Source organism: Merops nubicus, unplaced genomic scaffold (assembly GCF_000691845.1).
Source record: "Merops nubicus isolate BGI_N331 unplaced genomic scaffold, ASM69184v1 scaffold9655, whole genome shotgun sequence".
Taxonomy (NCBI): Eukaryota; Metazoa; Chordata; class Aves; order Coraciiformes; family Meropidae; genus Merops; species Merops nubicus.
Window position 1 is genome coordinate 1 of NW_008608935.1, and position 18,920 is coordinate 18,920.

General features: G+C 40.1%; 1 protein-coding gene across 1 annotated transcript; it reads left to right on the forward strand.

Annotated features, from left to right (window-relative positions):
• Window positions 1-1,748: 1,748 nt before the first annotated feature.
• Window positions 1,749-9,200, forward strand: LOC103773071 (probable C-mannosyltransferase DPY19L4). The gene is made up of 4 exons (XM_008940425.1): window positions 1,749-1,833; window positions 3,610-3,742; window positions 5,990-6,148; window positions 8,933-9,200. Exons 1-4 carry the CDS (start codon window positions 1,766-1,768, stop codon window positions 9,095-9,097), a joined length of 525 nt encoding a protein of 174 aa, XP_008938673.1. The 5' UTR covers window positions 1,749-1,765; the 3' UTR covers window positions 9,098-9,200.
• Window positions 9,201-18,920: the final 9,720 nt, after the last annotated feature.

Consider the following 18,920-nt stretch of genomic DNA (forward strand, 5'->3'; position numbering starts at 1 on the left):
GTGTGTGTGTGTGTGTGTGTGAATAGTTTAATAAGAATTCAAATATAAAAGCCGGTCTTGAAAAACAGTATTGTAAAATCTATCTTGTAGTACACATTTTGGTTGCAATGTAATCTGACTCTTCACACATTTCTGCCAGAGCAATAGATATTCTCCTGAAAAAAAAAAAGCTACAGTTGCTCAAAACAGTTATGAAGTCTATTATGACAAAGGAAGCTAGTTTATTTGACCAAGTAATTCATTTGCAGTTAATTTTTTAATAAAAGCACTGTGGGGGTTTGGACTCTAGAGGGCTTCATCCATTGCTGATGCAGCTGTTGCTTTTAAGCAGTGGTGACCAGTTTGCTCTCCGGGTTCATAACTGATTCCTGGGCTTGGAACCTTTGATTAATAGTAAGGGGACAGTGCAAATGCCTCGAGGCTCTTAATCTGTTATTGTGGCTATAAATGGCTGAGCATACAGCTCAGTGTCTTTCTGCTTGGCTGCCTTCTGGCTCAGCCTGGCATAGTCCCTCATCTAACTAGATGTTTCTAAGGGTTCTGGTTGATGGGTGAAGCTGGTTCTCCTTGGGATGGCATTGGCAGTTCCTCTTTCTCTCCGTTTGTTGTTCTGGGGACAGTCGGGTGCACATGTAACGGCACTGCTGTGGCCTTCAGCCCTGATACACACACGGCAGCTGTTCTTGTGCTACCTTGCCATGTCTGGTTGTACACTGCTGTCACCTGGAATTGTCCAGCTAATGGGGGTGGAGCTCCTCAGTTAAAAGCAGGTTCCTGCTGCTGTCTGTCTGTCCACTATGTCTGTCCTAAAGCATGTTGAGCCTTTAGTCTGTCATAACTTGTAAACTTTATCCTTTTCGAAAAGAGCTGGCATCCAGTAGCTTTCACGTAGCATTTACAACGGTGTGAACATGCCCCAGCCTTTCAAGGCTGGCCAGTTTCTGGCCGTGCCTGCTTCAGATAAATGCTCAGAATGGCTCAAGGACTGCCAAAATCTCCCATCTTCATAAAGGACCTGGTGTTCCTTCACCCTTCAAACCTGACAGGATAGGGAAGCCGTGGCGCAGGATTGTAATTGGGGCTGAACTGAAGGAGCTGGCATTCTGACTGACTCCCTAGAATCTGCTTTTTCCCAAAATGTTTTTCAGGAGCATAAACTGAGATATTCTACTTCATACAATATAGTGTACTTTCTTTCACTGCAGCAATAGAAGTAAAAGTTGGAGGAAAGTCCAGGGAAGATTGTCTACATAATGCTCTCCTAAGAAATTTCTTCTCTTCTATCCCAGTTGCATAGCACCTGTCCATCAAATCAACAGTCCAACCCCTCCTGCCCAAGCAGGCTTACCGTGAGAGACTTGTCAGCTTCTTGGTTCAGTGCCCTTATTTATATGCATTTGCATATGAAAACCTCTACTATGGTTTCAGTGAATTTAAAGCCAGTTAAACTTGATAAATGTTGTTGCTACATAGATTTTGTGTGTGCGTGTGTTTTTAATTTTTTTTTTTGTAAGCAAATAAAACAGATGAGAACTCTTGTTTAACAGACTTATTTGGAGAAGGTATCTTGCTGTCATGAAAGCATGAACAGTATTTTGCAAAATTTTCAAACAAAAATGCCAATCAGGAGGAAAAACTCATCTGAAACAGATTTTTTTTTTTCCCTTGTGTTACTTAAGGCCTTAATAAAATTAGATGCTTTGTAGATAATTTTTTCAACTGCACATAACTAAAAATATGTTTCCATCAGTTTTTCCCTAGGATAATGATAGAGCTTTCAGAACTACAAGAATTCTATGACCCTGATACAGTAGAACTCATGACATGGATAAAGTAAGCATGAAATCCTACATTTCTATTTTACTGCTTTATGTCATGGTATTTTTGTCTCAGTATTTTTGTCTCAGTATTTTTGTCTCAGCATTTTGTGGAGCTACTGCTGTTAATCTGAGTTTTCCCCTGCTAAGTCATTCCATGAGGTATGGGAGGAGAAATTTTGATTTTAAGTTTGGTATTATTCCCAAAAAAGAAATAGGAAATTATTGCTGATTTCAAGAGGAGAAGATCCTGAAGCACACAAGTAGATAAGTTTAATGTCATTACTAGACCTGATTTCCAAATAGAGGTGGACATCTTAGTACTTGGTTCTTTGCACATTAACTTTTCAGTAGATTTGAGGTTTTGTGTTGATTGTAATACAAACAGGGATGGAAACACTGAAATTTTTGTGTGCATAAGCCAGTAAAATGAAAGGCCTGAATATGAGGGTTTAGAGACTCGAGTCAAGACACATAGAGTGTAATGTGTATGATTCAAGCATCTCTTTTGCCCAGAAGGCTGAAGGGTTCTTATCTGTCTGGCTAGGCAGGGTGTAGCAAATACTGAGCTGTGTTATGCAGTTCATACTGAGCCATATACATAGCTAATACCAAGTCCAGTTATTTCCACAGGTATGTTTTCCTTCTTACCAAAAGTTTCAGAACTGAATTCTGGCCTCATTCAATCTAACTTTGAACCATGTAATTAGGAACTGAACTTCTCTGAAAATTAGATACCCTATGTTCAGATAACTTGCTTACCTTTAGCTGTATATTTTTAGAATTTTCTATATTCATGTAGTCTTTAATGTCAACCTGTACATCTTCAGAAAAGGCAAGGCCAGTAATTATGATGTTCCAGCCAATTTCTTCTTTCTGTTAATAGCAGTGTATGTTGTTTGTCACTGCAGTAGCTCTTGAAGGCAGCAAATGGAATGATGCCAAGTACCTAATGGCTTTTACATTAGTCTGCACTTCAAGTACATAATTAATCATGGTGAGTTGCCTTGAGATTCACTCAGCTAAGAGCAATTTGACTACCCTTATTTGCAGCAGCTGTTCATACTTTTTAATGACAATAAAGATTTTTTTTTTCCTTAAGGATATACTTAGCTATCCGTATTAGAATTTTAATTGAATGTCATTTTTACAATATGTTCTCTTAACATTTTCTCGCTGATAAGGTGCATTTATTTATAATTTTTTTCTGCAGGAAAAATTAAGTGTAATATTTTCTTTCATTAATGCAGGAATATGAAAAGTCTAAAGATGAAACCAAACCCAGAAACATAATTACTGTAGACATTATTCTCTATTATGACACTGTTTACTTCTAGATGATGAAATACATGAAGACCAAACGAAAATAATCACAAATCCTTCCCTTACAAGATAACATTGTGTTGTTTTTTCTTCTACCTACCCTTCTTCCCAAGCTTACTTTGTCACAAGTCACCAACCATTTAGAAAAGCAACAGTTTGATCCATTCTGGGATCACTCTGAATGGTTCTCCGTGGATTGTGAAGAGGGGAGGAGAATGACCATCAGCCCTTGCTCCAGCAGAGGGCTGTCCTTACACACTCCTTACTGCTGTCGACGTCAGCTTTTCCTAGCAAGGGAACTACTGCCATTGCAGCATCCGTACCAACTAGTTACACCTCCCATTGTATCTCCATGTACTCCAGTTCATACTGTAGCACCTTCAGAGATTCACAGTGTATAAACCGAAAAGCGGTATTTTTGTGGAATGCATCCTGGCCTCAGACGTGTACGTTGGTGTTGCTTTTGCAGGCGACAGGCTCCTGTGGCTGCTGTGTTTGCAGGCAGCCCACAGTTAATGGGTGTGATTAAGCTCTGTACTGGATGGATGGTGTCAAGCTTGCCTTTATATAATGATGATGATCTTCTAAAAAGAAACGAAAATGTGAGTATCCAATTCCATAGATGTGAGTGTGTTTATAGACTATTCCATCATGTAAGACTGAAGTGCCTGAGATGTGTGAGAATACTGTGAACATTAGTGCTCCAACAAAGATGACCTGGTAACATTCCTCGTGACACACACGTTTGCGTTCCTCTTCTGTGCTACCCAGGCCACCTGTCAATGCAAATTATTTGTTTGGTGCTACTTCTACTACATGTGAGTGGTATTCTATACTGCCTTTTCTCCAAAGTCTTTACAGTCTAAGATGAGGAAAGAGCATGATGTCTTGTAAAGAAAGATAACAAGATAAGACCAATACATAATCTATAAGCTCATGAACAAGACAGTCACCAATGCAAGTGAACTAATTGTTGATGTCAAGATTGGAGGCAGCCTGGGCTGCAGTGATCACATATTGGTAGATTTCACAGTCCTGAAGGATATGGGTCAGGCAAAGAGTAAAGACAGGACCCTGAATTTTATGAAAGCAAAATTCTGGCTCTTCAAAGAGTTGGTCAATAGGACCTGCTGGGAAACGGCCCTTGGGGACAAGGGAGCAGAACAGAGCTGGCAGACCTTTAAGGACACTTCCCATAGTGCTCTTGATCCCTGGGTGCAGGAAATCAGGCAAGGAAGGCAAGACACTGGCGTGGCTGAGTCGAGACCTGCTGGTCAAACTAAAGGACAAAAAGGAAATACACAGGCAGTGAAAGGCAGGGACAGGTGTCCTGGGAAGAGCATAGGGATGCTGCCCAGTTTTGTAGGGATGGGAAGGACAATGAGCAGCTGGGGCTGAACCTGGCAAGGGATACAAAGAATGTCAAGAAGGGCTTCTATAGATATGTCAGCTAGAAAAGGAAGGTCAAAGAAAGTGTATGCCCCCGGTGAACAAGACTGGAAAGCTGCTAACAGACAAGGAGAAGGCTGAGGTACTCATCATCCTGGACGTGATACATTTCATCCTGGGCATGAGCCAGCCATGTTCACTTGCAGCCCAGAAGGCAAGTCGTATCCTGGGCTGCATCGAAAGAAGTGTGGCCACCAGGTCAAGGGAGGAGATTCTGCCCCTCTATTCTACTCTAGCCAGACCCCATCTCGGGTACCATGTCCATTTGCAGATTCCTCAGCACAGGAAGGACATGGATCTGTTGGAGCAGATCTGAAGGAGGGCCACGAAAGTGATCTGAAGGCTGGAACACCTCTCCAATTAAGAAACTCTGAGAGAGTTGGGATTGTTCAGACTGGGAAAGAGAAAGCTCCATCCAGGGAGACCTTATTTTAGCCTTTCAACACTGAAAGTAGACCTTTAAGAAAGATGGGGATGGACTTTTTAGCAGGGCCTGTTCTGACACAACAAGGGGTGATGGTTTTAAACTAAAAGAGGGCAGATTTAGACCAGATGTAAGGAAGAAATTTTCTACAATGTGGGTGGTGAGTCAGTGGAACAGGTTGCCCAGAGGCTGTGGATGCTTCATCCCTGGAAGAGATCAAGGTCAGGTTGGATGGGGCTTTGAGCAGTCTGGTCTTATGGGAGGTGTCCCTGCCCATGGCAGAGGGTTTGGAACTGGATGATCTTTAAGGTCCCTTCCAACCCAACACATACTATAATTCTAAGGTTCCTTACTGAGCAGCGTGACCATTTTGAGTCAGATGCAGTCTGTCATTTCTGAATGTTTGTGAGCAGTTTTGTCAGGGAGGAAGTCACAAAGCCAAATGAACTTGCCCAGTGACTGCCTAGCAAAGAAACTGAGATTGCTGTTTTATGTTTGCTGTTCTTAGTCTGTATTTGAACACTCCAGCATTACAGTAGGGAAACAGAAATCTCTAGGAAGATACTTGACTTGGAAAGCATTTCACAGGAACTGTCTTCACCCAAATGTAAAGAGAAAAAAAAAATCAAGTACACTAGAAGGAAGGAGGATGCAGGAGTCCAGCAAACAGAGAAGTATGAAGAAGATTATAATTTCTTCATTCTGAACAGAAACAGATAGAAAAATGTTATTTCTGAAGGCTTTTCAGGCCACTCAAAGTATATAAGATGAGAACTTGCCATCATCAGGAACAAATATCTCTCATTCAGCTGGCCATTACCTCACCTGTTTTGGAGATTTCAAACCCAAACATTTTATAGCTTGATGTGTACGTATAATTTGCTATTGCAGATAAGTGTGTGTGTGTATGTGTATCCCAGTATTTAATTTATCACTGATTTTTTGCATCGCATTAACATGTTTTCTTAATTTATAGATTTATCAGATCTATTCAAAGAGGTCAGCTGAGGATATTTATAAGATACTTACATCTTATAAAGCAAATTTTCTGGTTATTGAAGATTCAATTTGCAATGAAGTGGGACCTGTAAGAGGATGCAGAGTTAAAGATCTGTTGGATATTGCTAATGGTCATGTAAGTAACAGTAAGAAAAAATGAATGTTTGAATGTATAAGTAATTTAAAAAGGAATCTTCTTAGAATGCTGATCTTATTTTTCTGATGGTAGTTGACATGTAGACAAAGACTCTTAAATGCGATAATCAAGTTTTGCTTTGTCTCTTCTTACGCATCTGTAATCTTACCTCTGTAATCTATTCTTCAGCTGCCCTTATCCCTCCTAACACATTAGTATCTGGCTGTGCTGCTTTTCTGCCAGCCATTAAATACTACTCAACTATATATAAATCTTTAAGGATGTAACACAGGAAGAGATTATTACAAAGGCAGTGCAGCCCTGCCTCAGAGGGCATTCTTTACTAGCTTTAAAGATGAAATTTTAAAATGCATAAATTCTTCTCAAACTCTGCCTGGGATGAGGACCAGCTTACCATTCAGTCCAGTACAGCCTGTTTCTAGGATTAACAAGGTTAACAAATCCTTGGTTTTATTTTTTTTTTTTTAAATGGGGAGGACACATGTTTCTTTTATATAGTCTTATATTCTATTCTTGGGGAAAAATCTAAGGTGTTCATCTGTGTTAGGTATTTTATAAGCTCTGCTTTCAATGATACACATTTCAAAAGAACTTGTAATGCAAGCGTTTAATTTCTGTAGTTGCTTTCATTTAGGGGAGTAATTGTAGGCGTGATATATTTTTAGGGGATTACTCCTTTATTTCCCCAGGAATGTACAACTGATGTCAGTTCCACTTCTAGGTCTCCTGACCAGTTAATCTATGGAGTATACTGTTCCTGGTTTTGTGTTAACTTCCTTACCATTGTTGAAGTCTTGCTTTTTCTTTGCCTTGCTGCTATAATCATATATGCTGTGATTATTCCATGTTGTAACCAATATATTGTACATGACACTGTGTTAATAATCTCCATCTCTGATAATCAGCACACACTATCTCTGTTTCTTCTCCTTTCTGTTGTTGCATGAATAAGTTCCTGTTCCCCCTTCACACTTCAGATGTCAGCTGGAACAATTTAACCACAATTTGAGGATTCCATTTCGTCATACCCCTGCATCTCTCATCTCCATGCTCCCTGCATGCTTCTCCCTCACGCACAATCCTGATCTCATTCTAACTTAAGCAGCACAGTTTTACTATTAGGTTTTTAAGTTTTTGTTTTATTCATATATCAGAATTAGTTTCTTCCTTCTTTAATTTCTAACATACCGTGATGCAGCAGTTCATTCTAAGGAACGCTCCCTTTCAACAAACAACCTTTCAGAGTGGTTGGTGCTTGCAGTTCCACTCAAAGTGGGGGGAAAATATCAAAAGACAGCATCCAATGCAAGGAGCCTGTTTTTGATAAATTCCACACACAGCACTGACAGTAAACAACAGTCATTTACTATTTTTGTGTAATTAGGATTGTCGAGGTGACAAGAGTTATCCTATTTATAGTGGAGACATTAAGAAGGGGAAAAGAAAGTTCATGATGGGAGTTTCAGTAAAAATCTATTCTGCTGAATGTCTGTAATCTAAACCTGTAACAAAAGAACTTTAAATGTAGACAACCGAGTGTTCAGTATTTTTAGAACAAGATTGGTTGGCTAGTAATGAATATCACTTGTGCTTCCAGCCTGTGGCTGAGTCCGTACTGGGTTGGATGCCAAAAATGATAGTTGTAGGAAAAATATTGGAGTGGCCAACAGGAAAAAAATTGTGGGTTGTTGGGTTTTTGGTTTTGTTTTGTTGTGTGTGGTTTTTTTTTTTTTTGTTTTGTTTTTTTGGTTTTTTTTTTGTTTTTTTTTTTTCAAAAAGTTGACATGGTTTGTTCCTGGAAGTTGATGTAGTATGTTGTCTCAGGAAGCTTTGAAAGAAAACTCTCACTTATTGAAGGATTATCAAGGCTTTCCAAACTAGTGGAAGCTAGTATGCATATAGATGCAGTGCATATGCATGTAGTTGGAAACTGCAGCATTTACTTGTTTCCAAAGACATGAGACGGTGAACAGGCTGTTACGCTGTGGACAGGTCTGTAGATGTGTTTTCCAAACTCCTGTGTTTCAGAAGATAAGTACTACATTCTAGCTTGTGCTACGTCCTGTAGTTCCTGCTCCACTGTCTTGTTTCTGTTTCTGGTTAAGAGCATATGGACAGGGCAAGACACGTGTTGTCCATCAGGCTGTTGCCAAAGCAGTGTAGCTCAGGTGAAGGATCTTTGTGTTTGGTAGCCACCAAAAGATTTTTCTCCACTAATTTGTCCTACCACCTTTTTTAAATTCCATGTCAATTCACGCCATCAGAAGAAGTAGCTAAGGGATTTCTTCAAGAATATCAGATAATAGATGCTAAAACACACAAGCAATTTGCTTCCAAGTCAATTGGTTGGAATTTATAAGGTGATTTCTGTGTGTGGCTTCAGTCTTTATTAAGTATGTCAAACTTACTTGGCCTGGAAAAGGTGATTGGGAATTTCCTTCCCTACATAGGGAAGGAAAGGTCAGGTTTGAAGTACTGGGTAAACAGGGCACGTAGATAGTTTCCACCACTGCTCTTATTTATTGCATGAATTTATTGTATGGGGTTTAATGTCTGCTGTCCTGACAAAGGTATTAATTCACAAGGGCTGTTCTAACAACTTACAGGGGAATATGTTTTCAGCTTATTGGAATTGCACAGTATGGAAATTAAATATCTATCATAAAGTAAATGCATAGAATACAGAAGTAAATGTATAGAACTGCATTGTGTAACTGCTTATCTTTGTGGTTTTTTTAACTAGATCATCTTCTTTTCTGACAGGTGGTTTGTGAGGAAGGCGACAGTTATGCCCACTCAAAATATGGACGATTTTGTCATGAAATCAAAATGAACCATTCTCCATATGTGAATTACTTTACTCGGGTATACTGGAATAGATCCTACTTTGTATATAGAATCAACACTGTGATATCCTTCCAGTCATGAAACAGCATGCAAGCTTCTTTCTGAGGATTGACTATGAATGAAATTCAGTTGGAAAAGTTCCTTTTGATCAAGGAAGTTATTTTTGCAGATGCAGTGTATTGACAACTTTATTTTACCAAACTGGAATTCTTTCAACTACAGATCAACTGACACAGATACCATCCTTGAAGGAAATGGGCAAAAACTGTCAATTTTACAGTCTCTGCAAAGTGTGACAGTCTTTCACATTTTTGCATTTTTCTTCCCATTGTAAGATCATCTTCATCTTCTTGTAAATGAGATTTCTAACTTTAGTGTTAGAGAGCTGATATGGGTAGACTTCAGTGAAGGCATAAAAATTATTTAAAGACCTCATGTAAGCTTTTATTTTCTAGCAAGAAAGCAATCAGTATCCCGTCTCCTTTCAAGTAATCTTGGGATTTGGAGGGTTTTATTGTTTAATTGTTCTGCCTTCCACTCTAAGCATTTCTATGTGTATCAAACACACATCCGTACATCTTACGTGTACCTAGATTAAGGCACTGATCTCTATGTAGTTAGAGAGATTGGTAGAAGTGATTGGACTTGACCTAGCAGTAGGGTTGACAAGGTCAGATCTTCAGTTTGGAAAGAACGTTTCAGGATTTTTCCAAGCTCAAATGTAGATGTGTGTATGCATATGTGTCTTAGCAGCCATCCAGATGGGCCAGTATACAACTGTATGCCAGACTTGTTCTTGGACAAGTGTAGCAGTACAATGAGGTTTGCTGCTGAGGCTTGTGCACTTCTGTTTCACCTTGCCCGTGTGTGCTGGTGGGTGTGGGTATGTGTGTGTGGGTGTGCGTGTGGGTGTGTGCATGGTGAGCGGTGGCTGATACTTCATTCAACTTACTGTGTGATCGTTAGTGCCATAACTAATTTTAAAACACTATCATTGCCACCATTAATAAATAGTGGTGCAGTAGTTCATAGCTATTTTTGTATCAGTTATGCTACTACACTGAGATCTTTGCAAATTTGGGTAAGTACTCTGCAGTCTTGCTTCCTTCTAAAATTTGTCTTCCTTACATGACCCCATTTGCCTCTACAGCTGTTTTTCGTAGCAATTTATTTGTTCATCCTGTTTGTTGCTGGCTGATAGAATTTTGATAAAATGAATGATGCTTTGGTTCCAACGCTGGGCCTAATCCTGCTGTTGTGAATGGAAAATCCAATAAAAGGTAACAGTAACTTTGCTTAGGTAGGTGTAGCTGGAGAAAAAGTGATGATCTAATTTTTGGAAGAGGTTATTCACCCATTAGGGGTTACCTGCAGTTATGACTTCATGACAGACCAGTCTGTCATGCGTGTGGGAATGATTCTGTACAGCCCAGATGTTTTTTAATGAAGGATCTGGCAAAACAGGATGAACCTTGAACTGAAAAACCTGCAAACTGTTCTGCAAATGAAGGCTGCAAAGCAATCCTTACTGTACTTGTTGATAAAATGCAAATTCGGAGAATTTTAACTCTGAAGTTATTAGGAACTGCAGCATGTTGGTGTATACGCGAGATTCCTCTCTGCTATATGCAGATAGGTTTGATTACTTTACACTGACAGGTAGTGCTGAGTTTTTTAAAAAAATCTATTATCGCTATCGAAGTGATTTAGAAGAAAAAAAGCTTTATTGTTGTAAAAGTCAACACATCTGTAATCTGTGTTTTACTTTCAGTTATATTTTTAGGCCTATGAGCCTTGACAAGATGTTAAATTATGCATTTTATTTGAAACCAATGTTCAGATATCCTTGAGAGAAACATGTACCAGTATAACTGTGTTAAGGTTAGAAGTGAATATCCTTTGTGGGGACAGAACTGTTGTGTTGAGGGTGGTGTGTGTGTGTCTGGCCAAATGCAGTCTCTGTTTAGTGGCTTATGCACAAGTGCATATGTTTGACTGCACAGGGCTGTGTCAGACTTTTCAGTTACCATGTAACAACAAAAGCTAGTGTATTAATCTGAGCTGGGCAGGCCTGCAGAAACCTCTGTATGTGCTAGTGTGGATGTAGATGTAACATCTGGAAGTAAATTTAGAGTCCTTATGCCATTCAGTTTGGTTTGAATTACTGTCAAGAAATGACATGTCTGTGTGTCAGTCATTTGCTTGCCTGAAGTTAATCATTCATGAATATAATTTCATAACAGCAATAAGACATTCCAGGGAGCAAACTTCAGGGTTACAATTGCACTTGGGTGGATGAAGTCGCATAGCTTTCGGCTTCATGCCTTAGACTGCCATGCCAAGATGCAATATTGAATGATCCTTGGCTGCCTGGTGTGTTTTACCACAGTGCTGTATGTGTCTTACCACACAGAATAGAGTTTGAGTACTTGTATGTAGAGCACACATGTTAAGAAAAACACAAGGCCATCCATACATCTAAAGAAAACTATCTTCTAGCACGTTGGCCTTTACACATGTTTAAACAAACATGTTGGACTTTATTTGAACTGTGACATAGTTGTTATTATTAGTTTTGTCACAGTTTTTATGATGTATTCTTGATACTTAATTGATTCTGCTTTAGGAGAATCATTTAAGATTTTTACCTTGCTTTTTATACTAGAGAAAATTGTATTGCAGCACCATTGGCACAGCAGCCTTAAGTAACAGAAGGATCCCTTTAGGTGGGAGAAACACTGCTGATTTTCCAGTAAAAAGGCATTATTTTTAAAAGGAGTGACTGGAAGACTTATATCTTAGAAAATCATGAGCTTGGATTTCTTACCTGGCTATGGGTTAGCAAAAGTATAGATTTGTCTAGTCTAATCTCCACCTTCTGTGAAAAAGAAACAGTAAGTTTCATGATATCCCTTAGGACAACAATAGGGCATAATTGCATTGGATTTGTGCACGCAACCCTAGCTTGGTTTTCAACCAGGTCACAGGCTTAACTCCCTGCAAGGACAGGGGGGACATTTTGCAAGTTTTGATCTGTTTTGCTGTTGTTGTTACAATTCAGTTGAAACATGTGCCTTGCAAGCTTTTATTAAACAAGCAGAAAACTCAATTTGTGTTTCTTTTTGTAAAGATTTTTTTTTTTTAAGTTGCTATCCCTCTGATTTCCAGAGCTTCTGTTGTGTCTTAATACCCCAGCCTCTGAGGACGTGTATGTAGTAAGTGGTGCATCTAGGATGTTTGCCAGCCATCTAACAGTTGTTCACTGGGAAGAAGGAAAATTTGCATAGCAATTTGTGTTGCTATTTTGCTGGCTTATTTCCTGCACATTTCAAATTTCTGATCTGAGTAAATGCAAACAAAATGTACCTTGGAAGAATAAATTTAGTATAGTATTTTCAGGTACTCACCTGTTACTGTTAGACTTGTGGATTAAAGTTTAATCAAGCCAGAGCTAAACTGGCATGTACAGTCTTGTCTTAATCTGAAAAAGATGCTCTTTCACTTCCTGAATTACCACATATTTTAACTCAGTTGATAGATTGGCTGGGAAATGTTTGAGACTAAGTAAGTAAAGGCATTTCAGAACATTGTGTCTATTCATATTATTTAAAAAATACTATTTTTATTTCTTCTAGAGTAAATGGAAATATAATTTAATACACTACAGTCTTATATGCCATTTCTGTTGCGGGCTAAGGAGGCGATACACAAATACAGGAGAAAATGAGACAAAAGGTTTAATGGACATTGAAAATTCTTGTTTTCTCTTGTGGCATTACTGTTTACTGAAAGGTAGAATGTTAGGGGCAAACTCTTGTTCTTACCACCCTATTTTTACTAAGTCATCTGCACGTGTCCAAATCTTGTGACCCTTCATGTGCTTTCCCATGCAGTTCATGTGAGTAGGAGCTGTGGGATGAGCCCACAGGGTTTGTAAGCTGTCATTGAAACACTTCTTCATGACTGCTTAGTATAGCCTGTCCTTTCACCACACACCTAACAGGAGGAAGCCTAGGCCGCTCGTGTTGTACTTGCATTTAGAGATGTCTGGTTACCTGTTGTGTTTTGGAGACACAATGGGTAACTTCTGTTATCCCTTATGCTGGTTCGATCTATAAATCTCTAAATACTGACAGGCAGGTGGACTTTATTGTACTGTGGTATTAGAGATGAAAGAAAAGCTGAGTTTATTCCCATATGAAGCAATATTTCATGTGAAATAATACCTCAACATAAATCTATATAATCATGCCTTTAGTAGTATTTTTACAACTTAGCTGGGGGGGGGGGGGAACATGAGAATTTGAGAACATGCAACATGTATTATTTTAATAATTATTTATATTTCATCAGAGCAGCTAAAAGAGCATATCACCATTATGTTGCTGCACTCTTACTGTGCCAGGTGCAGAGCTAGCAATGACTAAAGGTCTTCTGAATTTTTTGGTACCTCAACTAGATGTTTAAATGTGTCATTAATCTGGCAATGTTTTTGATTTCAGCACAGTTAAATTTATGTAATTCTGTCTTTCAAGTGATATTTAAGGTTACCTATGTATTTGATGGAAAAGAGGTGGGTGTTTAATGCCTTTCAAAGTTTCAAACTTTGTTACTTCAGTAATGCAGAACAATTGTTGGTGGTGCTTTACTCGTTAATAGTGACATTTAGCAGTAGCATATATGGCATATGGGCATATCTATGTGCCGCTGTTTAGTAACAAATCTAAGGAATCCAATTCCTTTTATCCCGTTTGTTGTCTTGAACAGGTTTTTTATCAAAGTAATGTATACATAGTAAATATTTTTCTCTTATGGCAAACTTTTTTTCTGTGAAAAACAAACAAACCAACCAATTGTAATAAAAGCCAAGTCCAGAAAGTATGGATTGTTTGAGACATGAGCTGTTTTATGCACTTTTTTTTTTGAGAAGTCTGATACCCTTTCACAGAAAAAATATGTAGTTCATAATGAATTAACTTCCTTCCTTTGCTGTGGTAATAAAATGACTTTTGTATTCTGTTGTATTACTCGCACCTGCAATTTTCAGTGAAGACTGTAGAGCATAGCTCAAATACCTGCCTTGAGGGGGGCAGCATAGATAATCTTGCAGCTCTTGAGGGTTAGCAGCCTCCTCACACTGGCTCCCTGGGACTATCTGAGACACCCTGCTATGAGGATGAGTGCTGAAATATGAGGTGCTTCATATGGAATTATTGAACTCTGACTTTCTCCTTAAAGATCCTCCTGGAGCAAGCATGTCACCTGGAAATAAATTGCTATGCAACATCTAATGCTTGCTGATTATTTTTTTAAATGAACTAATGTGTTATCTGTGTTGAAATTTACAGATCATGATTACATATATTGGAGCCTTCTATAATTTTGTAAGGCATTAGTAGGAGTGAAATCTTTTAATTCAGACTATTTTGTAATAATGTACTCTATAATGATATGAAAACATGAAAATTATTTTAGTTACATTCTAAAATGGTTCTGAGTTTGAACAGCCATCACTCTGCTTCCTTTTAGACCAGTCAGAAAGTGCACTGACATTGAAGTTGAGTGTATCAAGTTTATTCAAGTTTATTCATGAGTTCTCCAGTCATCACCCCTTGTGACTGCTTAGCTGAGAGGGGAGCAGAGCTTCCTGGCACCATGAAATACACGTTGGTGTTTGTGTCTCTTCCATGCCCTTAAGCAAAACTGGTAGCACTGTAGTCTGTTTCTGGGGCCTAATTTCCCAGACTTTGCAATTTTTGCTGTGACCCATAGTATACTCCGGTTCCTGTATGCTTTCACTGGTGAAAAATGAACAGTTTTCAAGGTAACAAATGGGATAGTTTTTTAAATAGTAATGAGAGGAGATGCATATTGTATACATAGAGTATACAAACATAAAGCAATATAGAGTAATACTGAACTATTCTGTAGGTTATAACACCAGCAGTATATACATTTACCTTCAGAACTTTGAGCAGCTTTATAATGCCTTGGAATCTCTTGTTTCAGAGTTCTAACTGCAATGTGTGCTGTCAAGCCTTGGCTCCTAATCGTAGCATCCTGACTGGTTATAGAAACACCAAGAACATGTTAGCCTGACCTTGTTTCCACACCGTTGCAATAAGTACCAGCAAATGCTGTAAGATGAGGTGAAGATAAAATGACAACCTAAGCCATTCTCCCCTCTGAAGAAAGTTGACAAAGGGCAGGCAAGCATGCCAGTCACCTTCTCTTTACTGCATCATGTTATGCTGCCTATGAGACCCTGTGCAGAGAAGCTCTGGTCTCCTCAGAGTAGCTGCTGGATGCCGGGAAGAGTGCGTGGTTTCCTTGGTTTATCTGACTTCAGCTCTAGGTGGTCATAGAACATCACTGCCAATGATAGAGGGGCCAATGCGGAGAAGAGTGATGCTGGGCTGTGTTCACACCAACAAGCAGTGGCTGTTGGGCGAATGTGAAGCCCCAGGACAGCCTTGGCTGGAGTGACCATGAAATAGTGGAGTTCAAGATCCTTAGACCAGGGAGCAGGGCACCCAGCAAGCTCACTACCCTGGACTTCAGGAGAGCAGACTTTGGCCTCTTCAGGGATCTGCTTGGTTGATTACCATGGGATAAAGCTCTGGAAGGAAGAAGAGCCCAAGAAAGACAGTTAATACTTGAGGATCACCTCCAAACTTAGGAGCGATGTATCACAACAAAGGGGAAGTCAAGCAAAAACACCAGCAGGCCTACATGGATTAACAAGGAGCTCCTGGAGAAACCCACGCACAAATAGGAAGCCTACAGCAAGTGGAAGCAAGGACAGGTAACCCGGGAGGAATACAGAGAAATTGCCCAAGTAGCAATGGATCAGGTTAGGAAAGCAAAACCACTATTAGAGTTAAATCTGTCCAGGGACATCAAGGGTAACAAAAGAAGCTCCTGTAGATACATTGGTGATCAGGGAGTGTAGTGATAGGATGAGGGGTAAGGGTTTTAAACTGAAAGAGGGTAGATCTAGATTGGATATAAGGGAGAAATTCATTGAGGGGGCTGAGACACTGGAACAGGTTGCCCAGAGAAGCAGTGAATGCCCCCTCCCTGGAAGTGTTCAGTGCCAGCCAGGACAGGGCTCAGAGCAACCTGTTCTAGTTGAAGGTGTCCCTGCCTGTGACAGGGAGCTTGGAACTAGCACATCTTTAAGGCCCCTTTCAACACCAACCACCCTATGATTCTATCAAGTGATTAACCTCTTTATGCAATTTTAGAAAGGTATATTAAAATCAAGTCTTCTATCTCATCATAAAAACTCTTATTTTATGAAACATGCACTACCAGCATAATTTGCATCTATTTCTGCATTAACACCTGGATAAATATAATACAGCTTTTGAGAACTGCTTACCATTCCTTCAACTGCTCACTGCCTGTTCATCCCTGATGAGAACATGAGGTGAACTGCAAACAGTGAAAAAACTGTTTCCCGTTTTTTGAAGTGGTTACTGGGACAGAAGATCACCCACTGATCCTGAAGAGACCCAAACACCAATCTGTGCTTTGACTTCCCCAGACCCTGTCAGCTGAATTGGACCTCCCTCCTCCTGCTCAGTTCCAGAAGAAAAATGGTTTTAATTTAAAAGACTGATCAAGACATTCAGTTGTTTCATCAATACTTTACTGTTTCCAACAAAATAATGCAATTTTGTTCTTTTGTTATAGCTTGAAAAAACATCTGAGCAGCCTGTTATAAATAACTTCTACCATTTCAAAACGTGGATTTAATGTGTATATAACTGCCTGACACCAGTAAGAGCAATATTTCAGCCATACCTGGCTGGGATGCAGTCACACAATTTTAGAGCCGGTAATCACAGTCAAACACACCTCTAAGTGTGTTAGCACCTCTTTAAACTGCAGGGTATGATTTGTGTCCACAAAACATATATATTTGTTTTGTTGTAGCACAGAGGTTTGTGCAATTGGATGTAGGAGTAACACAGTTGTCCCGGTGAGTATCCGCAGTGCCCAGGCTGTCACTGGTTCTGCTCTGTATGGTGCACCCTGAATTCTGCCATGGGGGCATTGTGCAGCACAAGCTTGTACTTAGACCACTAAAATGATGTGTTAATTAATGTATTAATGGTACAAGGGTTCGTAGGTGTGAGGGAGAACCGTGAATAAAATGCAGCTCATGTCTTGACAGGCTGCAGTCAAAACCATCTGTTTCTAAATGTGTGTGTGGGTCTAAGAGAACAGAAAGGGTGGCGCATCTTGCAATTCAGGTTAAAACTGAGCACTTGGTTTTGAGAGGATTTAACTTGCTTATTGAGAGTTTGTGTAAGGCCAGTAGGATGCATCACATTTCAGAAGAGGGTGTTCTGTGCTCTATCTCAGTGCTGATCTAAATGTGTCCTAAACGGAACGCTCATTTCTGGTCCCTTGGCTGGCTCAGATTAACTGCTGTAAATTAATGAGCTTTCTAGTGCCTTTGTGAGGCAGGGAGTTGCTCACGTTTTATTTTTACACAGGGCACAAAGAGTGGAGGTAGTATGCTCACGGCTGGCTACAGCACGGTAACCACAGATGGATCTTGATGGCTACTTTCCTGTCGTTATTGGTAAACCACACCTTAAAAATATTTACTTTTTGCCTTCCCAGTCTGAGGCTTCACGTTGCCTCCATTTTTAGAAATGTTCATCCTTCCCCTTGCTATGGGAAAAATAAAGGCTGGTGTCTTGTAATAATGTGGTGTGATGTTGTCTCCCAGTAACCTTAAAACTGGCAGTTGCCCAGGTGGCAAAGGCACAGATCTTGCAGCTGGTTGTCACCTTTGACTGTTGCCCGTAATATTTGACTAAAGCTGATGGAAATGGCTTCTGGCTTTCTTGAGCAAATCTTCACTTCCAGCCTAGATATGTTATCACTGAAGTTACAACACAGCCGTCAACAAACACCCCTGCCTTTCTAACAGCTTGCTACTAAACCTAGCAAACCAGTGTTCAAAGCAGCAAGAGGGACTACATTTAATTGCAAAATATTAACACAGTTTGACCAGCTGGATGTAGAGGCTCCTCAAAAGCTGTTCTAAGCTGTTATCATCACTGGGTGAAGGGAAATAGTGCTCCTGTTTATTAGCAGGGATTGAAGACGCTGCTGGGACTTGTGCTTGGAACGATGAGAAAACAAGTCATGTTTGGTTTGATGAGCAGTGGGGAGTAACTGGCACTGGAGGGGTCCAGCTTGGATTCATGCTTCCATTGATCACAGTATAGCCAAGGCAATGACTCCCATGCCCAGCTAGTTTTACATGTTTAGCAGGACTGAAGTGTTTGCTTGCATAATTCAAAAGCACCATGTCAGTATTGCTCTCAAAGGCAGCACACGCTGTTCTTTTTCCAAAAATATTTCACCCAAAGACTGAAATTTTAAATGCAATAATTGGTGCTATTGTTCATGCTGTATGCTATGACATGTTTTGTTCTTCCCCATTTTGCCAAAACTGCATCTTCCCTAAAGAAGCAGAGACCTGTACGTGTGCTTCTGAGAGGCCACACTTCCAAGACTCAAGCCCAGCTCACATCAGAAGTACGTCTGCTTGGTGCTGGAAGCAGCGATGCAAGTAGTCCAAGGCCCTCTCGCCTTTATACAACGGTGGTTTTTAATCCGCTTCTTTTACTGGTCGCTCTTTTAGCTTGGCTGGATTTGTCATACACGCTCAAGAAAGCCCCTTTTCTCCGAAGTCGTCGTGTCCGTGTCCCCCGAGCGGGAGGCAGCACCGGGACGCGTTAACAGCCCCGCAAGCAGCAGAACAGCTCGTCAATAGAAGCTCTGAAATTGGGGAAGCCGAGGAGCCGCCCCGGAATCACGGTCCGCTTCGCTCCGTCGGGGCCGGACCCCTCACCCAGCGGGGCGGGACCCCTCACCC

Bases quoted from the DNA above. Each gene is read 5' to 3' on its own strand.
- LOC103773071 (XM_008940425.1), top strand. From the start codon at position 1,766: ATGATAGAGCTTTCAGAACTACAAGAATTCTATGACCCTGATACAGTA. The intron at 1,834-3,609 runs GTAAGCATGAAA...TTGCTTTTGCAG, and splicing joins GAACTCATGACATGGATAAA to GCGACAGGCTCCTGTGGCTG. The intron at 6,149-8,932 runs GTAAGTAACAGT...CTTTTCTGACAG, and splicing joins TGGATATTGCTAATGGTCAT to GTGGTTTGTGAGGAAGGCGA.